Raw genomic sequence first — 21236 nt, forward strand, 5'->3', positions numbered from 1 at the left:
CACTTACGAGCACGGATCATGAAAATTTCGATTCGGAGAATTGAAAATGGCTGCATTTTTACGAACCACTTTCGAATAACGATATTGCAAATGTGAAAGTTTGAGTTCAGGGTTTTATTCACACTCAAAATAACTCAGCAGGAAAATGAATTTTTAACGAAATAAAACACCAGTTGTGGCGTAATAGTTTATTACTGGCTTACGTATGTACAGATACATTTTATAATTGCTTGTGTTTGTGAATATGTACAATAGTTCGTCTAGTGGTGAAAATTGTATTTACAAGAGTGCTGAAATTGGAATTGAAAGCGAGTTGGCACAAGTATAAAAAGTGTTAATTTGTTGGAGAATTGGTATTTTTGGCAGCTTTACGAAACGATATCCTCGGTCTCCAGCTCACTCCAGTGTCCGGAGTCCACTATATGTTTAAACAAGTCGGGAGGCTGGTGCAGCTCCGGTCATATTTCAAGGATCGTATCCTGTTCGGCTAAACTATCCGACAGGGAATGACTGCTTCCCGGAATCGGTTCTGGAAGACCGTCGTCCAGGACTTCGGTGACTTCCTCAAATTTACTACTGAAAAGATAAAAAACCTTTAGAAAAAATTGAAAGAATAGACTCATCTCTTGAGAGTCGCTCCAAGTCAAACGGAGATCCAATTTCGATAGATATGTATCAGCTATTTTTAGCTTTAAACCAATTCTTGATATTTATTGTATTACGAACTGATTTTGATTAAGTTCGGGATAGTCCTGGCGGGACCCGGTTATTTCCCGGAGGAATCTGCAACTTCCAATTGCAATAATTCAGCGTTTATTCTGTCGTGAAATTTTTAAGGATTAGATTCCTCGTTTGTCAAGAGCGAGTCGACGTGTGGTTTTACACGTTATGAATCGTAAAGCAAACCTTTCAAAACTGTCAATATCAGCGTGGAGAAGACGATCTTTCCGTTTCCTTCGTCTGCGTCCTTTGAAAGATAATACAAAATGAAAGAAGGCTAGCGCGACGAGCTGCCCTGCCGCTACATATGAGAGCCAGAGTTTGTGAGGGCAAATGAGAGGCACTGCTCCCAGGGGGGCGTAGAGTAGACTTTTCTTCCATCCTTCGAGCCACGAAAACACGGACCAACACCGAAAAACACGCGATTCCGCCCTGAAACAAATTTAATTACATTAAGACAAGCGCCGAATGTTTTATTGAAAAATTACGATCATGTGAAACGTAGCCCGAAAAAGTGTAGCCTGTTACGGGGTAAAAGACCCCCGATATTACAGACGGATCATAAAACATAGAGCGACTATCAATTTCGGATAAATGGCTTTTTTATTACCTCGTATGTGGAAACGTATCAATGTTTTGTGACTTCGAATATTATTTATTTCATATAACCCGCAACCCCACATAAATTCCTACAATTTTATTTCAATATTTCCCGACACATCGAAAATTCTCTCATTAGGAGAGCGAGCTAATTAAAAAATATTAATTCGCGACGCACCTGAGATTAAAAACTCTGGAAGTTTCCATAAACTGCATTCCCTTCTCCCAATTTACCTAATTATTTTTTGCGCATTAAACATTTTAGTTTTCTTTTCGTTTTAATGAATAGCTTACTTGCATACTAACAAACATCAAACAGCTGTGATGCGTGGAAAATATTATTTATTCAAACCGCGATGTCCCAGGTAGAGGTCGAAATGAATTTCAAATCACATATTCCGTAAATGTACGGAATTATATCAACCAAATAAAAATAACGCAACCGACATGCGAATGGCGGTAATTAAAACTATGCCCGTTTTTTATATGAGAGGATTTTTTCACATGCGTAAATTTTCGTTTTCGTGCTAATCAACGGAATGAGGCAAGCCGACTGTAAAGTTCTCAATTGTAAAATTTTGTGACCCGTGCGAACTAAAAACACCGAATACATTTTTAATTTTAAATAAAACCACCAAGCCGATGTTTTAAAATAACCGGCGCATCCACCAATTTTGAAATTATTTTAAGACAGGACTGAAGCTCTGTTGAGATCAATCTTGCAATAAAAGTAAAAATTTTATATGAGTCTAAGCTCCTTTCGCCCTCTTAACTATCTCTTTGAATTTATGAAGAGGTGAGTTTGCTTGCTAACAATGCCCTTCCTGTCTAAGCATAAGCATTGTTGAAAGTTTCTTGACCCTCCTAAAAATCTCATTAATATAATTTTGCAAAAATAATATTTTCTTGAGTTTAACGTGGCACAATATTTCCCTCCGTGTGCTTTAATTAAAACGTCCTTTGAAGTCCCACATCTCGAAAATATTTGATTTCAGTTCAAGCAAAGACCGACGTTTATTTCTTTTTAGTGTTATCAACGACTTCGTTAATGCCGTTCCACATACCTAGATAAGGTTAAAATGCCGCTTCTTTGTAACCAAATTGATTAAAACGTTTTCTTTGTAATTCGCTCTTCTAAAACAGAATATTTGACATCGTTTGTGAGTCAAAGTCAAAGTAGAAATTTTGCTTAAAACGCCAAGAGTTGAATAACAAGAATATGACGAAACTAATTATTTTTATGCACTAAAAATGCAAGCTCGCTTTGTCCGAGAAATTTAATTTCAACGTTTATCTTCATAAAGTCGGCAACCTGCCACGCTTAAACATTTCAATGGAAATAGAAACACTTAATTAAAATATTCCTTACCTGACGCAGAGCTGCAGGAACAGCGTTACCACCCATGTTACTTCCAGGAAGAGCACAGCAGCCGAACTACCTCTGCAACATTAGTCCAGTTTTTAATTAAATTAAATTAAATATGGGATTGGCATGTTTTTGTAGCGCTCCAAGACGAGCTGTAAGAGGATAAAACAGACAGGCTAAAAAATTCCAGATCGGGATCATCCTGATTAAGTTTTCACGAGCTGGAACTTAGTTCAAACCTCACATTACACAATTCCTGTGCTGTAAATATTTTGTACAATTTGAAACTTAAAAAAGGAGATCAGTGTTGGTACAAGTCTTTTATGTCCGAAGTAGAGGCTTAGTTTACGTCGCCATAAAATGAAACAAGCGTGCGGCACCAAATTTGTGATTTATGAGCCAAAGATACAGTCGTGCTACCGCAAACTCTCCCTGGAAAAAATTACAGTTTCCTGTGACACACCTTGTTTTCGTCTTGGCTTTTCAGTGCACTTACATTACTAAGTTAGATTTCTTCCACTTTCTACTCCATTCACCCTTCTTTAAGAAAATTCCAAGGCATTCGTATGGAAATTTTGTATATGGTACGTGCTTTCGCATTTTAGTTGCTCACAATGAGCTTTTTATTAATATTTTACCAGGAAAGTTCGCAGACACGGAATTTAACATAATCAAATTGGATGCCGTATTGCACAGAAAATGCGATATTAAGTGGCAATACCCAAATACGTTGCACCGAATCTTGGCCCGAGAGACTAAATATTCGGCGAAATTTATGCATAATTGAGTGTGACATTTTCCATCTAGCACATGGCCGCCCTGCCAGCCCTTATTAACCCTATCCTGGCAATAATCGTTTACAGTTCCACTTTCCCCTGTAATTCTCCTTTTTAAGACACTCCATTTAGGCAAAGCAATAAGAAACCGTGGTGTTAGATACTTTCTTTCTAGCAATAACCAACATCCCTCTTTGTAAAAGCTTTTCCCGAGCATGACAAGGAGGTAAAAGCTCGAATTACTATTCTAGTATACATCGGACATGCAAGAATGGCAAACGGTTGTTTCCGGCAACGTTATAGCCCATTAAGACTTGTATCCCATAATTCTTCAAGTTTCTTTTTTCCTCTGCAAGTTCATAGTCGCCAAGAGTGGGATTATCATACTTTTAAATAACACCCCCGGTTACCTTATAAATGCAAAGTCAGAGGCATAAATAAGCAGGGAAGAAATGACAATTTTATGAAATTGGGTCGAGGGCTGCGGCCAAAGAAACACAAAAAATTGAGGTGTGAAAGTGGGGTCGCAAGTCTGCTAGAGGAGAAAATTAATTTCAATGCTGGTTTAATTTAGCGCCTTTGATAAATAACGGTTTAAACCAAAGTCTAATTAAAATATCCAGTGCAATGTTTCACGGAGTTGTTGTGGTTTTGTTGGCGTCTTCAGACGCGACCCGAGGTGTTAAAGCCTGAAAAAACTTGTAACTGAATGAATATTTAGTAGGAGTAATATGCAAAATTAAACTTGAAGCTTTCCCAAAGCTGTGATTTCGGTTTGATTGCAGTTCTAATGAGGTCAGTGTAGAATAAACAACGCCTCGGGCACCCTAAATATGTTATATTCGGCCGGAAAGTAAAATGAGAGACAAAGGATACTTAGGTTATGAGTAGGCCTGAAGCAGGACACGTGTCAGATTTAAATCCCCAGAGCACCTTTTGCTAAATAAGCGATGGAGATGATAATATTTGGAAAAAACGCTTCGTTAAATCATCCGACGATTAAATTAAGAAAAAGCGTTTAGATTGAAGGTAGTCAGTAAATGAATTGTCATTGTCAGGAAAAGTAATTGATTTAGGTCTGGTTTCCGAGTTGTATAATTTCGAGGTAGTCACGTTCGCGACTGTAAAACCCCAGGCACGACATTGTCAGATTTCCAGTGCAAGATCTTTACGTATTCTATAATATTCTTGAGGTGATCAGGGTTACTAGCCACGTGCTGCAGCTGCCACAAGGAATTTTATTGGCTTTTGGTGAATTAAAAATTTGCTTTTGGCTATTGCTACATAAAGCCAATACTAAATAAAAAACGTACTAAATTTAAACTTTCCCGGCGCATCCACCATTTTTACATTTTCTATTTATTTTGTGTATTTTGTGTTAAGTGGCACATTTTTTCACGTTATGTTGTTTTTTGATTTTTGTTATCTTGTGTGCATATTTTTTTACTATTTATACACATGTACTTTTTGTTTGTTTAATTAAGTGCTTGGAAAATGCACAACGCCTCACAACATGTATTAACCGACAAAAATAATAAATTTGACTGTTAAAAATCTAAACAATACTTAATTACAATGGTTGTGCATGTACAATTAAAATTACTTTAATTAATATTAACATACATATTTAATATTTTGTTACAACTGCTTTGCTACGTTGGTTCAGTGTACAGTTTATATTGCATAGGTTTCTATGTAATAAATATTTTTTTTAAACTATTTTTGGTGCTTTTGATTTTTTGGCAATATAAATATCCGATCTTTATGTGAAAAAGTAAAAATATCTCCAATTTTTTTTCCGTTTGACATTATTTTTATAAATAAATACCCTTTTCTTTAAGACGGCAATTTTTATTTGTGAATTTCTTTCTTACTTTAACAAGAGTGCGATAATAATAACAAAGCGAATAAGAAAAACTACGAGTTGCGTTGCTGCTACTTTATAAAATTTTGATACGACATTAAACTAGATACATTTCAAGCGCACGTTAAATAAATTCTACACTTAGAGAAAACAAATGTTTTTATCATTTTTGAGGTAATTAAGAGTAGAAATTAACTGGCACATCCAACGTTTTAAAATTGTTATTAAAATTTAACAATACGCCTTTTAAGTAAACAAAATTTGTGATTTCTGGCACGTATTTTGGGATTACCGTGTTGATGGCGGGGTAGAACTAATGTTTTTGCGTTTGTTCCATTATAATCTCGTTTGTGGTGGAATTTATGCAGGCAACAATTTTTCACTAAATATATTAGCCTTATCAGCGATAAATCCTTGTTAAGTTTTTGTTCTCTCCTCTTCACCGTGTAATTTATGATAACTTTAATTTCTCAGGTGTGGTTGAAAAAATACGAGATAGCTAGCAACTGTGTTGCAAAAACTCTTTTGTTTATTAGGAGCGCTGCGGTTAGAACATATTGGATTTTGCACCTGAGAGATCTGAATATCTAATATGTTCCGTAAGCTGGAAGCAGAACAGAGTTGAAATTAGTTAGTGTTCTTCAGGATCACACGGGAGATTGCACTTTGAGTTTGCACAGAACTATGAGAATTTACTAGCAACATCGCAAACTTTGGATTATTTATATATTTCCGTCTGGCAAGTTCAGCTGCGAGACGAGCTCGTAAATGAAATAAAATGATTTTTAACCGGCGTCTAGTGGGGCTAATTTACACTTAACCGAATTACAACTTTACATACAAACAAACACTAGTAGCTCCGCCGGTCTAAACAGCGGTTTCGTTTTAAATTTGGTTACTTCAAACATTTATGACGCATTAAAGCAAGTGAGTGTATTAAAATAAAGTGCTTGATTTAGGCCGGGCTTGAAATTTTTATTGTGGCAAATTGGATGAAATTATCCAAGCGGCGTGTCCGAGAAACGAGCTTTTAATAGCCAAGGGTCGAATGTTGGTCCGAGTTTGACTTTCCGAAGTAATTATGAAACAAGTGCGCTAAGTCACAAGGAACATCGCTCGTTAAGTCATTTACCAAGGTGCCGACATCTGACCCCAACTTCAAATTGGAATGCTAATGGCCATTTAGTAGCGAACTTCGATAAGACGATAAGGCACTTATTTTTTAAGCATCAATCTTTAGCTCGAATTGAGCTTTATCATCGGGATTTCATGGTTATTAATGGCGGAACGACTGCCGAATAAAAATTTTACCGCTCTACGGAGCGGGAAACGCACAAATAAAATTAATTTATGAAAATATGGGTGTCGAAATTTGTGAGAAACATTATAAGAAGTGACGGTTGCAAAAATTGCCTCAAATAAAAAACTTGCCAACGTAATAAACCAATTATTGGTTTGATCATTCCGAAAAAGCCTGAAATCGAATTGAATAAATTGAATAACGTGAGAAGCAAAAACTGAAACGTGCAGAGCCGCCGCTACAGGTCGGAGCTGTTTTTCCAAGTTTTAGTTAAATAATTAATCAATTAAGGTAACTTGTCATTTATTCAGACAGTTGGAATAATCCGGCTTTTAACGCTGATAAATTAAATCTTACTATAAATTCCATTATTCAGATTCTTGGCAGAAAATGGTAATATACAAATAAAAATCTCCAACTTTCGCAATTAAAGTTTGCCATTTTAATTTGAATTTAATTGAGCCTTCACAATAGGCTGGGGTTTTAGCATAATTACTTTTCGAGAACTCTAATTTACTACCTTGCTACAACCACGTACGGGCTTTAAAAGTGTGACAAGGATCAAAACTGGGATTAGGACAGCGGCGGCAAATTGATGGTCTCTATACTCCCCAATATTAGTGTGATATCTCGACCAAACAAAAGCTATTGAAGAAAGCCGAGTCGTTTTGCAGGCATTACTTTGTATACCAAAAGCGTTCACCAGATTTGAATTCTATCGGATACGAGATAACATTTTCCAGTATCATATCGCCGCACAAATCTGCTATCTGAATGCCTCTTTGAAGTATGAAAAATTCAAAACACAACAAATTCACGCTATACATATTCCATAAGCAAATTGAGCCGCGTTCTGTTTTGAGCGAATCAATTAATATTTCAAGTTTGTTTACAGATAAACAACTTTGAGGCGGTTACTGTTTTTACGCTGTTGACAATGTAGTTTGATGCTCAAATAGTGGCACCGAAACTTTGCTAATTTATGTACACAACTTGCTAAATCCAGATTGGCCGAAGACCGATTTTTTGCCGCCGCTATTTCAGTCCCGTGACTTTCTAAACGCTACAAATGTTTTGTTTTTTGCACAAAGTGACGCCAGTTGACGTCACAAAACAATTTTGAACAAATTCTACAAAGTAGCAAATTTGCCCGGCGCATCCACCATTTTTAACTTTTGTTTATTTTGCGGTTTTTTGATTTAGTAATGAGTTTTTATTTACATTTTCTTTTCTAAAATTAAAGTATTTATTATTGTACAAGGTTATTCTTGTGGTTTGACGGAGGAAATAAAATTTAATAATTTTTGGGCACGTTTGCTTCACTTGTCTTGTCTTTGGTGTTGTGTCGGTTTGGTTATTTGTTTAAAACTTGGAGTTTTTCGACAGTCTAATACCGGCGATATTGTCTGAGGAAATCTCGGCTGGGGCAATCTGTATTTATTCGTGTCGCGCGCCTTGCTCGTATTAATTTGCTTTTTTCCCTCGGGCAACAAAAGTTTAGCAAAAAGCCTAATCCCTTAGAAGGTGGATATTTTTCTGGTCGATTTTCGATTTAGTCTCTGTAATCTTATTAGAGGCTTCTGCTTTTCTGTATATGAAAAGCCATTTTTCAAAGGCGAACAAAAGCCAAGGAACGTCGGATAGAAACATAAAGCGTATTGGCCTCAAACCGGCGGTTTCATTATGTGCGTACCGACCACATACGCATCCAAATGTCGCCATCAACAAAACTCGAAACCGCCAAATATCAAAACAAAAGGTGATGCCTCACGTAGACAAAGGCCGAGATGCGACGTTAAGATAGGTAAGGGCACGCAAAACGATAATTAACATTGTACAAAGGATGAACGAGACTCACAAATTGACCTTGACGGATAATTGCCCCGTTTGAATTAATTAGACGCTGTGAAAGGTTGTGAAAAAGTTAAGACGCTTAGATCGGCTCCAATTCGATCCCTCTGGCTCAATACACCGAACTAATCTCCTAATGAAATCTTAGTTAGGAGCTCCAGTAATCGAATATGCATGATTGCGATTATGTTCCAGCTGTCTGAAGAGCTTTCCGTAGGTTTTTCATGGCGCTCTCGCTGAAAAGCCCTTACGAAAGCTTGAATTTTCATCGTGTCGCTGGTAAACATTGTGTGTTATATAATTGCACTCTCAAAAGCACATCAAACGCAGAAACCCTTCTTGCGACTATTGTTATTTCGCTCGAAAAGAAAAATAAACAGTTACGAGCTTTTATATTAAATCCACATCTGAAAATCGAGTTTCAATTTCTAATTTCAGCTTTTACTTCTTTAAATTTCTGAAAGGATTAAATTTGCACAAACACGCCTCGAACCTCGTAAAATCTAATAGCGGAAAAAGGCAACATACGAAAGAGGGTTGTAAAGTCTTGTGAAAAATATTTTTTACTTACATGAGATAGTAGCCGGAATTGTGTTTGTGGAAGGCCAAGTCGACTCCGACTCCGCAAAGGACTGAAAGAAAAACACAAAAATTTACAAGTCGCTTCATCGATTTTCCCACCAAACGGACAAAACGTGGCTGAACCATTTTTCGAAATTAATTTAACAACAAACTGGGCTCGCCTTTCTTTCATTTTTCCTAGACCCATTAAACCGCCGTAATTATCCGTTTTGTGTACACAAAGCAAAAAATTCCAACTATCCGCTATAATTTAAGTTGGAGCTTTAATAATTAAATTTTTAATTTTTCGTTTAGTGCAAAATAGAAATTTCTCGTTTTTCTCCCCAAGTTTATAATTAGGAGATTACTGGAAGTTGGATGCTTAATATTGCACAGAACCCGTTAATAATGCAGAGCCACTTTAATTAATCTAATATCTTCCTTATTTGTTTAAGTTACAATCAGCTTCATTTCGAGTCGAATTTTTCCTGCTCGCAGAATTTTCAATAACCGGTAATTGAACCAGGCTTTTGCCGTTTTTGATGTGACACGAAATGACAAATCGATGCCAAATATTGCCAAAAACTTCACCGATATATTAGGTCGTGCAACAGGAAGATGAAGTGGAGTGAAGTTGCGATACAAAATTAAAACACCGAAAATCCACTAAAAGACTTTATTAAATGGAATGTCCGTATAGTTGCAATAACAATAAAATTAATTCTGGTCATTAAATGAACGAGAGCAAAATTGTAGCTCCGATAATTAAATTGTTGGAAACCCCAATAGCGAAAAATCGTTTGGAGAATTAGTATTTTAGGCAAGAATGAGATTACGCAATTGTGGAAGTATGATGAAACGATCTCAAGGCATCGTCTGATTGCCTGAAAACCTTTTATTGTCTCGTCTTCAATATTAACAATCCTCTCGTTTTATTTGATTACGTTTTGTCTTGTATAAATACGGAAAGTGAAAAGGTCTCAGAGAGACGGTCAACAGTGTGTTCATAAGTTGGGGAAAACCTTTCATGATATATCTTTCAGCGACATCACGTAATCATCCAGATTCAGGAATATTACACTTTTCAGCGTTCAGACTTGTAAAGGAAGAGAAACAAGTTAGCCGTGATTGAGTTTCAGCCCTCATATCTCCGAAACTGCGACGTTTTGTCCCCTGACATTTTTTCAGGTGAATTTAGGCAAACATTTGAAAAATTGCCGAAATTGCAAGTCCCATATTTCATTTTTTATTAGTAACGTGTCATTGATCCCGAAACGTGGCTATAATTTAGTAGTTTGTTGTAAAGCTGTAAAAATAGAGACGCGTCTGAAAACATGAAAAACGATCCTCCCAGCTCTTACAAATCTCCAGCAAAAACATTTTTAATAGTAGTGCAAGTTTACTTTCATCCCCGTATTATTTCAGGTGTGTGTTTTTGACATGGATGATTTTCAGCTGAACCCGACATGGAGTGATTCGATAATCGAAAAGTTCGCGAATGACATCAATTGCTGATTTAAACCGTCGAAAATTTTATCCTCGAATTCCTGTCAATATTTACAACTCATTTTGTGTTTTTTCGCCCCAGTTCCATTGTTACTAGGCGCAATTTTATTCAAACAAGAGTCCACGATCGTCTTGGGACACCACTTTCAGGTCTACTCTGGGTTTTTAAACCCTCCTCCATTGGCATATTTATGGTCTTGCGAAAAACGCTGTTCTAGCGAACGCTATTTCGACAAGGTTTTTATTTAAATAAACTCGACTCTGTGTGGCATCAAAGCAACGTTCAAGTTTTTAATGGAATGTAATGGCACGACGTTATTTTAACTCAGTTTTATTTAAATTCGTCAAATGCACGAAAAGTTGAGTGTCTTTCGCGAGACAAAGAGACGACTGCAGATGTGTTTAATTTGCATTGTAAACAATAAAAATTTTAACGTCGCGAGCGTAAACGCTGAAAGGCCTTTCACAAAAAATTAATGCCTCGGCTAAATTAACCACAAAGCGCAATTTCGACCCGTTTTCCCCGTTCGATAAAAAATAACAACAAATTATTGTGATTAAAATAACAAAAAAATTATTCATTACAACTTTCAATGAACGTTCAAGAAAATATCAAACTTTTGAATAACCTGCTGGTAAAACTGGTAAAATCAAAAAAACTTAACAAAAAGGGTGAAAATAGTGGCCGTAAAACTTGATTTTTCTCTGGGCGATATTTCTTTGTCTCGCCTGCAGTGTCATAAATAAGCCATCGAAATAATTCTCGTCAATTTTCCGCGCGTTTGAGCGGCAGATTAGGTCGCAGCGAATGCATCAGAGGCAAAGTACAGGCCGAAGGGCTGAACAAGAACCCGCACCGTGTTAAATCACTGAACATTGCGATTAACTCCATAAATCAGCGTTAGTAACATTGCGTGGCGCATTTTTATAGACTCATCTCGTTTCTCTCGGCCTAATCGAATTTTTCTCCAATTACACGAAAATTTATACTTAACGATAATGAAGCCAGTGTTAATAGTCGCCATTTCGCAATCGACACGAGCTGAAAAATTTAGCGCGATTTGTATGAAAAACGGGCGCTCCTCTGCAAGTCAGCTCATGCAAAATGCAGAATGTTCATCACGAGTCGGGCAAACGTTTAACTAAATTGCGACATTAGAGTGCAAGTTGCAAGAAGCGAGTTGGCTCGCCCAACCTCCATAAACATTAACACACGGTAAAAGAGGTAATGGTTAAGCCCATCGTTCAAATGAGCCAAGAATTAAAAATCGGTGCCCTTTTATTAATCGATACAGCAGGTGACAGTTTCACATGGCGGAAATCTTAACACTTTGAGAAAATCCTCTTTTTTTCGTTTAGTAGAGTGGAAGTAATTTGACAGGCTAACTAATGCGACAAGACTACCGGTTACGTGGCGCTTTATTTACGTTACTTGTGTCAACAAGACCAATTTGCACGGTTATTGATTGCTGAAGAGGTTTCCAATCAAAAGTGGATGTTTGTTTAAAACTTCAATGCGGAAAGAGTCACGCCAATCAAAAGAAATAAATGCAAACACAATTTTAATATTTTCATTTGACTGTTTTAATTAAGCAGAGAACAGGTAAATCAACAAAACGGAACACAATTTAATTAGATTTTCAATGATAACACGAGCGAAGAGCAAACTACAGTTCTAAATAAATAAGCGCAGCCCCACCTTTGTCATGTGACCGGGACAAACTTAGATTGAACAAGAAATTACTTATTTCATATATTTATTCTATATTTTTTTAAATTGACGTGAACCGAAATTGTCAATTGGACGAAATTATAATTTAAGTTTCCAACTTTCAAACACGATATTGAAGTTCAGTTCACTTTGAGTTCTCAATATGCAGCATTCTTGTAATATTACTTGATAAGAATCCCGAATTTAATAAAAAGTGTCTCACTTTTATTACAAAAGTTTTTGTCACTTCAGAAATAATTTTTATTATTTAGAAAAAAATAACGGCATCGGGGGCGATAAAAGCCTCTTACACGAAAATTCCTTTCAAAGAAAAAATATTTGCTTAATCTGATCAGCAACAATGGCTCCAGCTTGGAAAAACTCGCGTCAAAGAATACACAATTTGTGTACATAAAGTCACCTCGGCTCCATCTATAAAAATTTGCGCAAAATCTTTGTAGTATTAAGGACAAAACGCAAATCAGTTGTGGTAGCAGTGGTTTAATTTATGTAAATTAGCACTAATCGAACACTATTTACCTACAAACCCGATCATTAACATTATGTCGGTTCCCTGTGTGATAAAAGCTTCGGCCTGACGGGGCAAATAATAGCCAAAATTATCACAATTAATTAAATTAGTTTTGAAAAGCAAAAAAAATATCACACTAGTACGTACATCCATCAGGTGGACAGTTCAATTAAATCATGGAGTTTGGGTAAAATCGATAATTTTTGATTTAGTAATGAATTATGCATGAAAGCATGACCGACTGGTCTGGGGGTAGTCACTTTTAATGTTTGTGGTTGGTTTCGAACCACGTGAGCGTTCGAGACTGTTTTGTTTGCGCTCCTAATGGCTATACTCCGGTTATTTTCCGCCTTGTTTGTGTTTATTTATCAGTGAGTAGCAATTGTGTTAAATAAACAACTAATAATAACTTGTTCAGCTTAGTTTGAAATTTGCCGGGATTACAATTTCATTTGGGCTAAGTCGGCTCCTAGTCCAAAATTAGCTTTTGTAATTTATTCGTCTGTTTTATATGCGACAAACGTTTTAGCTTAAAGTGAAAAATGATCAGCATATTAATAAGGCCCTGGACTAAACATAGCGCGATGTTTTCGGTGATTTAACATGGGGGATTAGTGTTGGCGAAAATAATTTAAAGAGTGTTTACATAAATTTGCAAAATCGATATTGGCAATTTAACAAAATTTTAATATTCCTGCCGGAACGCATCGCAAAATAAACAGGCTAAGTTGAGTCAACAAGAATTTGGGAGATAATTGGAAATAGGCCCATAGGAATTTCGAATTAAGTCGATTTTGGCGAATGATAACAGTTGAAATCAACCGGAATTCGAGTTATTGTTATGAGCAGTCTTCACCGCTGCGCGCCTCCGGCCCGATTAATTCCGCCTGTAAGCCGGCATTATTACCATTTGGCCCCAAAAATACATTGACAGGAGTTTGGCATTGCGGCTAGTTGAGATAAGGATTGATAAGAAGAAAAACACGGCCATGGCATGCCAGGCAGAAAATATGAGAGTGGACGTCAGTCGGTCGGAATGAAGTGCTCCCAAAGGACGCCGCGACGCCAACTCCAGCGTCTCATCACTTTTTGTTCGAGATCAAGGTAGAATAAGTTGTTCTTGTTGAACCAAAAGCGATTAAGATTCTCTACTTGAGCCAAATTACTTCTTGATTAATGTTACTGTTGAAATTTGTTCATTGTCTTGTGGCGACAAATCCGGTCGCAGCTGAACCGTATTGATGACTGTATTTACGTTTAATATTACTATCTGTTTATTCGGTCGGACGGAAATGCGCTAGTACATGCCTGGTTTACACAAATGCAGGATTTGCACCGAATCTCAATTAGAACGACTTTGCCCAATTAAGAATTTATCCGGAGACTCCGCACCCTTTGCAAATATGATTGACATGTTCGGGGCTTATAGCGCACCACAATTATTGGGGTAAATTCCGCGCGAATAATTTATAAGATGTGAATGAGTATCAATTCATGATTTATGACCGGAATATCCAACAAGATGGGGCGATTGAGACGAGAAGCTCAACCAAATAATTAAATACTGTGTTTGTGCAAGTTTTCGTGATATATACTTCAAGTTGGTACTTTGTTTTATGTTTTAAAGCGTCCGGAGTCAAGTGGGAACAATAAAAGAGCACGGAGAAAAATACGTTTTCTGTTTAGTTAACTGATTATGGCTACGTCTGGCGCTTTTATTTTATTTAATTAATTAAATAATACCTTGATTAGTAATCCTCTTAAGTTAATTAATAACTTAAATTTTGAATAATAGCACCGTGAGAGCAATCAACAACCCAAATTCAACTTGACGTGATTTAATTTACAAACGGAGTGACTCTCATTTTGTAAAAAGTGTATTTAAGTTGACAAAGTAGTGCAAAACTGTCAGCTCCACGAAATAATTATTTCAATTAGAGTTTTGCTGTTTAGAATTTGAGGAACAATGTCGAAGTGCAGTTCGCTCCGAGTTGTGAATATTCAGAAACATTCTTGCAATATCACTCGGAACATTCCCACAATTCGCGCAATTATGACACGCGCTAAATCAGGCTTAATTCACGTCCGGATTTGCAAAAATCTTTGAGCCGAATTAATTTCCAAGAGAGTAATAAATAATTTACAAACAATGCCGTTGAAAGCATTGTCTTATCGCCTCCAGGACCTTTATCAGTTATTGCGCCCTTCGGGAGCAATGCTGACTCAACAGCTTCGTAGATTTTGTTGTGATTTTAATTATTCGCCGGATTAGAAGGAAATTTTTGTTTGATTTGCGTGACAAACTCCTTTGGGAAATCGGAAAAATTAATAATTTATCCCGACGCAGACCTGGACATATCAGGGAACATAAATTTCGTCCAGAATTTGCCACTTGAAGATCCGAATTTATGGCTTTTGGGGATACTTTTGCTATTTCACGTATGCAAAACAGCCAATTAAGCGCGTTTCGCCGAATTTGCAAGTAAATGCACGCCACTTGTCTGACAATTTTAAATCACTCTCGACGTTGAAAAAATCCCGAGAGAGCGTTAGCCGTCAGAAATTATGCTAAACACGTTCCGGACGCTATTAATTACGCGAAAAATAATGCTAAAAGGCCTTATCGTCGTTTCCCCCTTTGTGATTTATCATTGAGATTTTCACCTGGTTGATATGCGCATGAAGTGTATTATCGTTGGAAAGCTGCTTTGATTATCTATTTTTTTCAAAAAAGACTTTTGCTCTTCGACTAATAGTCTTCGAGAAAATTGCAGATAAATGCAAAAATTGGTCAAATTTAAAAAAATTCATAACTAAAAAACTATTGGGAATTTGCCAATTTTGTCGATGCCAATCGATTCCCCGGATCATTTTACATAGGTAAGGGCAAAATAGTTCCACTTTTTCGAATAATATTGCCGTAATTTATTTTATTTTAATTTAAAAAATGGTGGATGCGCCGAGTTATTTTTCAAAAAATTCATAACTCAAAAACTAAAAGTCGTAGAGCAATGCGGTTTGTTCCATTGAATTCAGCGGTCCATTTTCTGTATTTTGCCAACTTTTCACGACATTTAAAATTTTGATTTTTTTTGCTAAAATTTCCTGAGTAATAACACTTACCTTCAAGAAAGTGAAAAAATTATTGTTTTTAACTCGTTCTATCATAGTTTTTCGTACATATATATGCCTTTACAACCCTCTAGAGTTGCTAAAAGTCCAAAAAAAGTCCATATGTTCGATTTTTTCAAGTTTGATTTTTCCAATTTTTGTCGCTATTTTGGTCGATTCCGGGTATCCGGAACATTTATCGAGCAATAACTCCGGAACTATTAAAGATAACCCCATGAAATGTATCATCGTTGGAAAGCTCTTTTGATTATCTATTTTTTTCAAAAAAGATTATTGTTCTCCGACTAATGGTTTTCGAGAAAATTGCAGATAAATGCAAAAATTGATACAATTTTAAAAAATTCATAACTAAAACACTATTGGGAATTTGGCAATTTTCTCGATGCCAATCGATTTCCCGGATTATTTTGCATAGGTAAGAATTAAATTAGTTTCACTTTTTTGAACAGTTTATCCGTAATTATGAAAATAAAAAAAAATAAAAAAAATTAACACCCCCTTCTACAAAGTGGTCAATTTTTAAAGTGTCTCAAAATCAAATGAAGCCTATTCTATCTTATAGATTTTGATGTGCTCTTTACGATAGAAAAAAGGCGAGTTTTTAGCCTTTTGAGATTCTCTTTGAGTGTTTCCTCAATTTTGTTTACATCCTCTACTCACTGAAACGAATTAACATCGCTAATAAACTTAGAAGTTAGTGAAGTCAGTTCCCTCGAGTTTATCCAAAGTTGAGTATCTCTGATGTAGGTATAATAAATTAGTGTTTGCATATGTTTTAAGGGATTTTCGAAGAAATTCGATATCATTTCTACATCAGTAGAGCTGTTACGTTGAATACAAAGAGACATGTGAATACTCTTATCTCGCAGGACAAAGCTTTCACCATTTATTGTGAAACTCATAGCTATCGATAAGCCTTGAGTGCATTAAAAAATTCGATAAATAGTCGTTTTGCTCCACAAAATAAAGACTTGAAGCTTTGTGTACATTTTATTACAACTCTTTGTTCCGCAAATGCGCGCTTCATAAGTCATATTTTATCTAGGAATTTTTCGGGAGTACATCTGTTTTAGTCTGTCACTCTTTTGATAAGTTAGGGTAATTCCGCTGTCTGCTCGCTGTGAAATGGCACATTTCTTTTCACTCCCTTATCGCTTTTTTCGTGTTTTTTAATAATTCAAGATGGTGCGAACGCCTTAATTGCTAGCTAATCTTCCTTTTGGTTAATTATTTAGTTAATTAATGCGACACTGAGCAATGTAGGGTCGCTTTCAATAGCTATTCATTATGCACAGCTAATTGCAAATGGAGCGACCTGTACAAAGGTAATTGCATTTGCAGCATTATTGTTTACAAAGGTTTCGGTTTGTTAGGATTGAAACTGCAATATACCATAGATCTAATTCAATTAAGGCAAGCAACAAAAATCGCGCCGAAAAGGGCAAAGACCCCGATAATAGAGATGCGGCAAGTTTAAATTAGTAGAGCGATAGAAGTTTTAATACGGAAAAACAAGCAGCTGAAGAAAAAGTTTTTCCGATAATAAATGGCTAAAAAGTTGGCCCCCCATGTAAATTGTGGCCTTAAACATCGAGCTCAACTTTTCACATAAATCTTTTCAAATCCTCAGGAATTCGTGATTTACACGAACAGAGACAATGTCACATGTAACAAAGGAGATTTTCCAATTAAATGATTCCGCAACGGAACACAGAAATTTTGAATCAGAAACTTTAAATTGAGTTGATCAACTTGTGTAATTTTATTATTTCACTATGAGAGAAGCCTTTAAGTTTGAGCGAGTTTATTTCAATGTCACAACTTGCCAAGGACTAGCCGCTTCACATTTCAACAACTAAAACGATTACATTTGGAAGTTTTTAAGCTGTGTCTTACATAATCCTTGCACCGTTCACGATATAGACCTAGAGATTGATTAAAGAGTTATGTCTACTACCGTTTTAATAATGTAAATTGAAACTGAGATACAAAAGGAGCTGAAAAAGAAAACTTTCAGCTCTCGTTATGCCCCGCTTAGTGAGAAAATAGCACAAAGTTAATGCCGGAAACTGAAAATTAATTAAATATTTTTTGCAATTTACTCGGCTCAATTATTTATTAATAAAACTAATTAAAATGTGTACTAACTGACATAAGCTCTTTTCAACTTATTATTCCGCTCATCAAAATTTAACTCGATCGATAAAACTCGTTCTAAAGCCTTGTTTGACTTCTTGATAAACTTTTTAATACTTAAAATTTAAGCACTTAACCAATTGTTATCAAACCGGTTAATATTTTAAATGCAAAATTCGGCTCATAAATCTCGCACGTCTCGCGAGTGTGCAATGAAATGTGTAGTCGCTTGTATATCACACTCAAATACGCTCTTTAATTCAGATAATTAAACCTAAATTAACTAGTGGGATAATTAATTCCAAGGTTCAAACTTAACTAAGACCTGAAATTGTTTGATTACAGTTCAAAGACAACGTAGTGAGCCGGCTTGATGGGCATCCGGCTGATTAAGATTCCGCAAGTTTGATAAAGGGCTACCGACTAAACAATAGCCATCCGCTTGCAAGCAAACATCACAATCCTCCTGCATTTATAAAATCGACCGGCGACAGATAACAAAGATTGATGACGGGAGCATCGATGTCATCAAGTTTCATTAACGTCCAAATACCTTCACTTGATGCTCTTTGTACACAGATGGCTTTCTTTGCAAACGGAATTCTAGCTTCTAAAAGCGTTCAGTTTTCGTTTTCAAATTGGAGACATGTGAACTAATTTACCCGTTTTTAAGCAAACAGTTTGTAAATATTTATCTTCCTTAAGGTTGATACACATTTAACGAGTCGTTTTTTAAGCAAAAAGACAGAGGAGGTAATTAATTTCTGTTTGCTCCAAGGTGCAAAAAAAGCGCTCTTTATTAAATTTCCGAAAATGAGGGAAAAAGTACGTGGTAGTTCCTACTGATAGGTTTATTAATTATGAGGAGTGCATTAGCTGTAACTGAAATCCCAGGAGTAAACATCAAAGCTCTGCTCAGGGACTGTTGAAAAATGCCTTCTTCCTGAAATCCACATTCAATTATTCTCCATCCTCCGGATCCCTCTCTCGAATAATCGTCTGAAAAACTGGACAAACAACTACATCGCCTAGTTCGGAACTCCGAACTTTAATACCTGGCGTTTTTCTTCGTGAATTTTAAATAAGTTTGTGATGTTTGTTTAATGTCACGCCCGGAAATATGTCCAGAATTGACCGGAACCGTAAATTAGGGTGACGGGGATTTATTGCGGTTTAAGGGTCACAAAACATCTGAAATTGTTTCGGATGTGAACGCACGAATTTTCAAAGTTGCTGATTTAGGAATTCTCTCGCGGCGCATCCGCCAAATGTTCAACTTACTTAATCTCCATTTATATTGAGGAATCAAGAAATAGTTTAGCGAAATGCGATTTTTCGAGTTGTGTTTGTGTTGCATTAAATTAGTCGCTCATACGTCAACAGAGCGGCATCCCTCTCGTGCAATTAAACTTTAAGATAAATGTTGTTCCAAATGTGCTAATGAAAACATAAAAGTAGAACTCGCTTTGACAGAAGCTCCGGTTAGGTCCCACGAGGACATAATTTTGAATGTAGTTTAACCGTGGCAATGCATCTCCACGTTGACAAACGCTTCCCAGTTGTTACACACTTAACTAAACCCCCCATAAAGCACCTTTAATCGCGTCCAAAAACACGGCTTTCAATTTTTAAACACGGCTTCATTCATACAAATTACATGCGGGACTATTTGTTATTGTTCAATTTAAATTATCGTCGTGAATTTTTTCAATTTTCTCTCCCGACATGTGCCCCAAATTGCTTTTCCAAGGAAGTGAACTTGAACCCATCAAAACGAAATTGGCGTGACTCCTTGTGTTTATCGCGGGACTTCGGCGGATGAAATTTGCATTATTAGGTATTTTTCATGCAACAGTGTCTAGCCAAACACACAAAAACAATATTTTGGGGCGCTTGCTCCGCCTAATCTGCCCCGAATTGGAACATTTCTGCATCTCGCTGTTTTGCTTGTTTTAATAATTTATCCACACACCGATTCACCGAAATTGGATTTGTAAATGAACATTCGACACACAGTTTTGAATTCAGCGTGGCATGCAATGAGGTCCTTTATCGAAATGTTTTATTTTATGGAATAAATGCAAAGAGTTTGGGGAACGTTATTTCAATGCGGAATTTCGCATGCAAAGTAAAACATTCGGTGCGGCATTTAGGCCCTAACGACTCTTTGTTTCGTTAAGAGATAAGACTATTAATTAGAGATTATTTTATCCGCGAATATCAACTTTGGGGCCGTTATATAAAACAGTGGATATTATCCGAAATGATAAATACTCGACAGAGGAAGAACCATTCGTCTTGTGAGCTGCTATATCCATAAATCAAACGAAAATTACTTTTCGTCTTACGTTTCCTTTTAAAACAAAGGTTTGTGCATTTTCAGGGACAAAAGGAGCTCGCCATCAATAGTATCCAATTTCTCACTTACCAATAGCTGTAAAAACTCCCCAAAAGCGAGTAAAAGGTAGAAAACAGTGGAAAAAGCTCGAGTACCGATTAGAACTGTCTCTGATAGGAACATTGTTCGTTGTTCTCGGACCTCCTCCCGCACATTCATTGCCGACTGGGGGATTTATACTCGGAAACATTTTCAGCAATCTAGCACTTGTAATTTATTTGAAAAAATAAAAAAACAAGTCACATTTTTGCAAATCTCTCCAAAACCACATTTAGGGGAAACCCCGAATATTTATCTTCAGCGCCAATCGAGCCACGTAATTTCCAGAAATCGGAGATGAAGCTCCAGCACGGGGAGCTTTCGCCAGCAAACTGCGAGCTTTGAGAGCTTTCGCGAGAGATGCTTTAAGAGTGGGGAAATGATGCTGCGGTTGCGTGCTTAAAGCACTCAAATAAAGCAACTTGTCATTAAGTTTTACATAGAAATGATTTTAATAGGATTAGATTATGCATATCATAAATTTCAAATTCCATGCTTATCAAATATGCGCCACCAAACTTTAATTACTTTAAAGCCGGGACACTAAATCGCGGCCACTTTTTCCGCATTTGTATGCATGCGACGTCGGACGAAAAATTTTTAAAATAAACTCTTGCCGGAGGACAACTTTTATTGCCGCTATAACATAACTTGCTGAAAAACAAACTAAAACTAGCGCACTGCAGGAAATCGCAGTTTGTACGGGGAAAATGGCGAAATAACGCTTAAATATGCATTGGACTT

General features: G+C 36.5%; 1 protein-coding gene across 2 annotated transcripts; it reads right to left on the bottom strand.

Annotated features, from left to right (window-relative positions):
- Positions 1-173: 173 nt before the first annotated feature.
- On the bottom strand, positions 174-20837 carry LOC103315080 (uncharacterized protein). 2 transcript variants are annotated; one of them, XM_015985443.2, is made up of 5 exons: positions 20484-20837; positions 9049-9109; positions 2690-2761; positions 907-1152; positions 174-573 (listed from the first exon to the last, which is right to left on the bottom strand). In XM_015985443.2, the coding sequence occupies exons 1-5, from the start codon at positions 20641-20643 to the stop codon at positions 459-461; spliced, it is 654 nt and encodes a 217-aa protein (XP_015840929.2). In that variant the 5' UTR covers positions 20644-20837; the 3' UTR covers positions 174-458. The 2 variants fall into 2 exon arrangements, with proteins under 2 accessions (XP_015840929.2, XP_008201078.2); XM_008202856.3 differs by having other exon boundaries at positions 174-576.
- Positions 20838-21236: the final 399 nt, after the last annotated feature.

This window comes from Tribolium castaneum, chromosome 4 (assembly GCF_031307605.1).
Source record: "Tribolium castaneum strain GA2 chromosome 4, icTriCast1.1, whole genome shotgun sequence".
NCBI lineage: Eukaryota > Metazoa > Arthropoda > Insecta > Coleoptera > Tenebrionidae > Tribolium > Tribolium castaneum.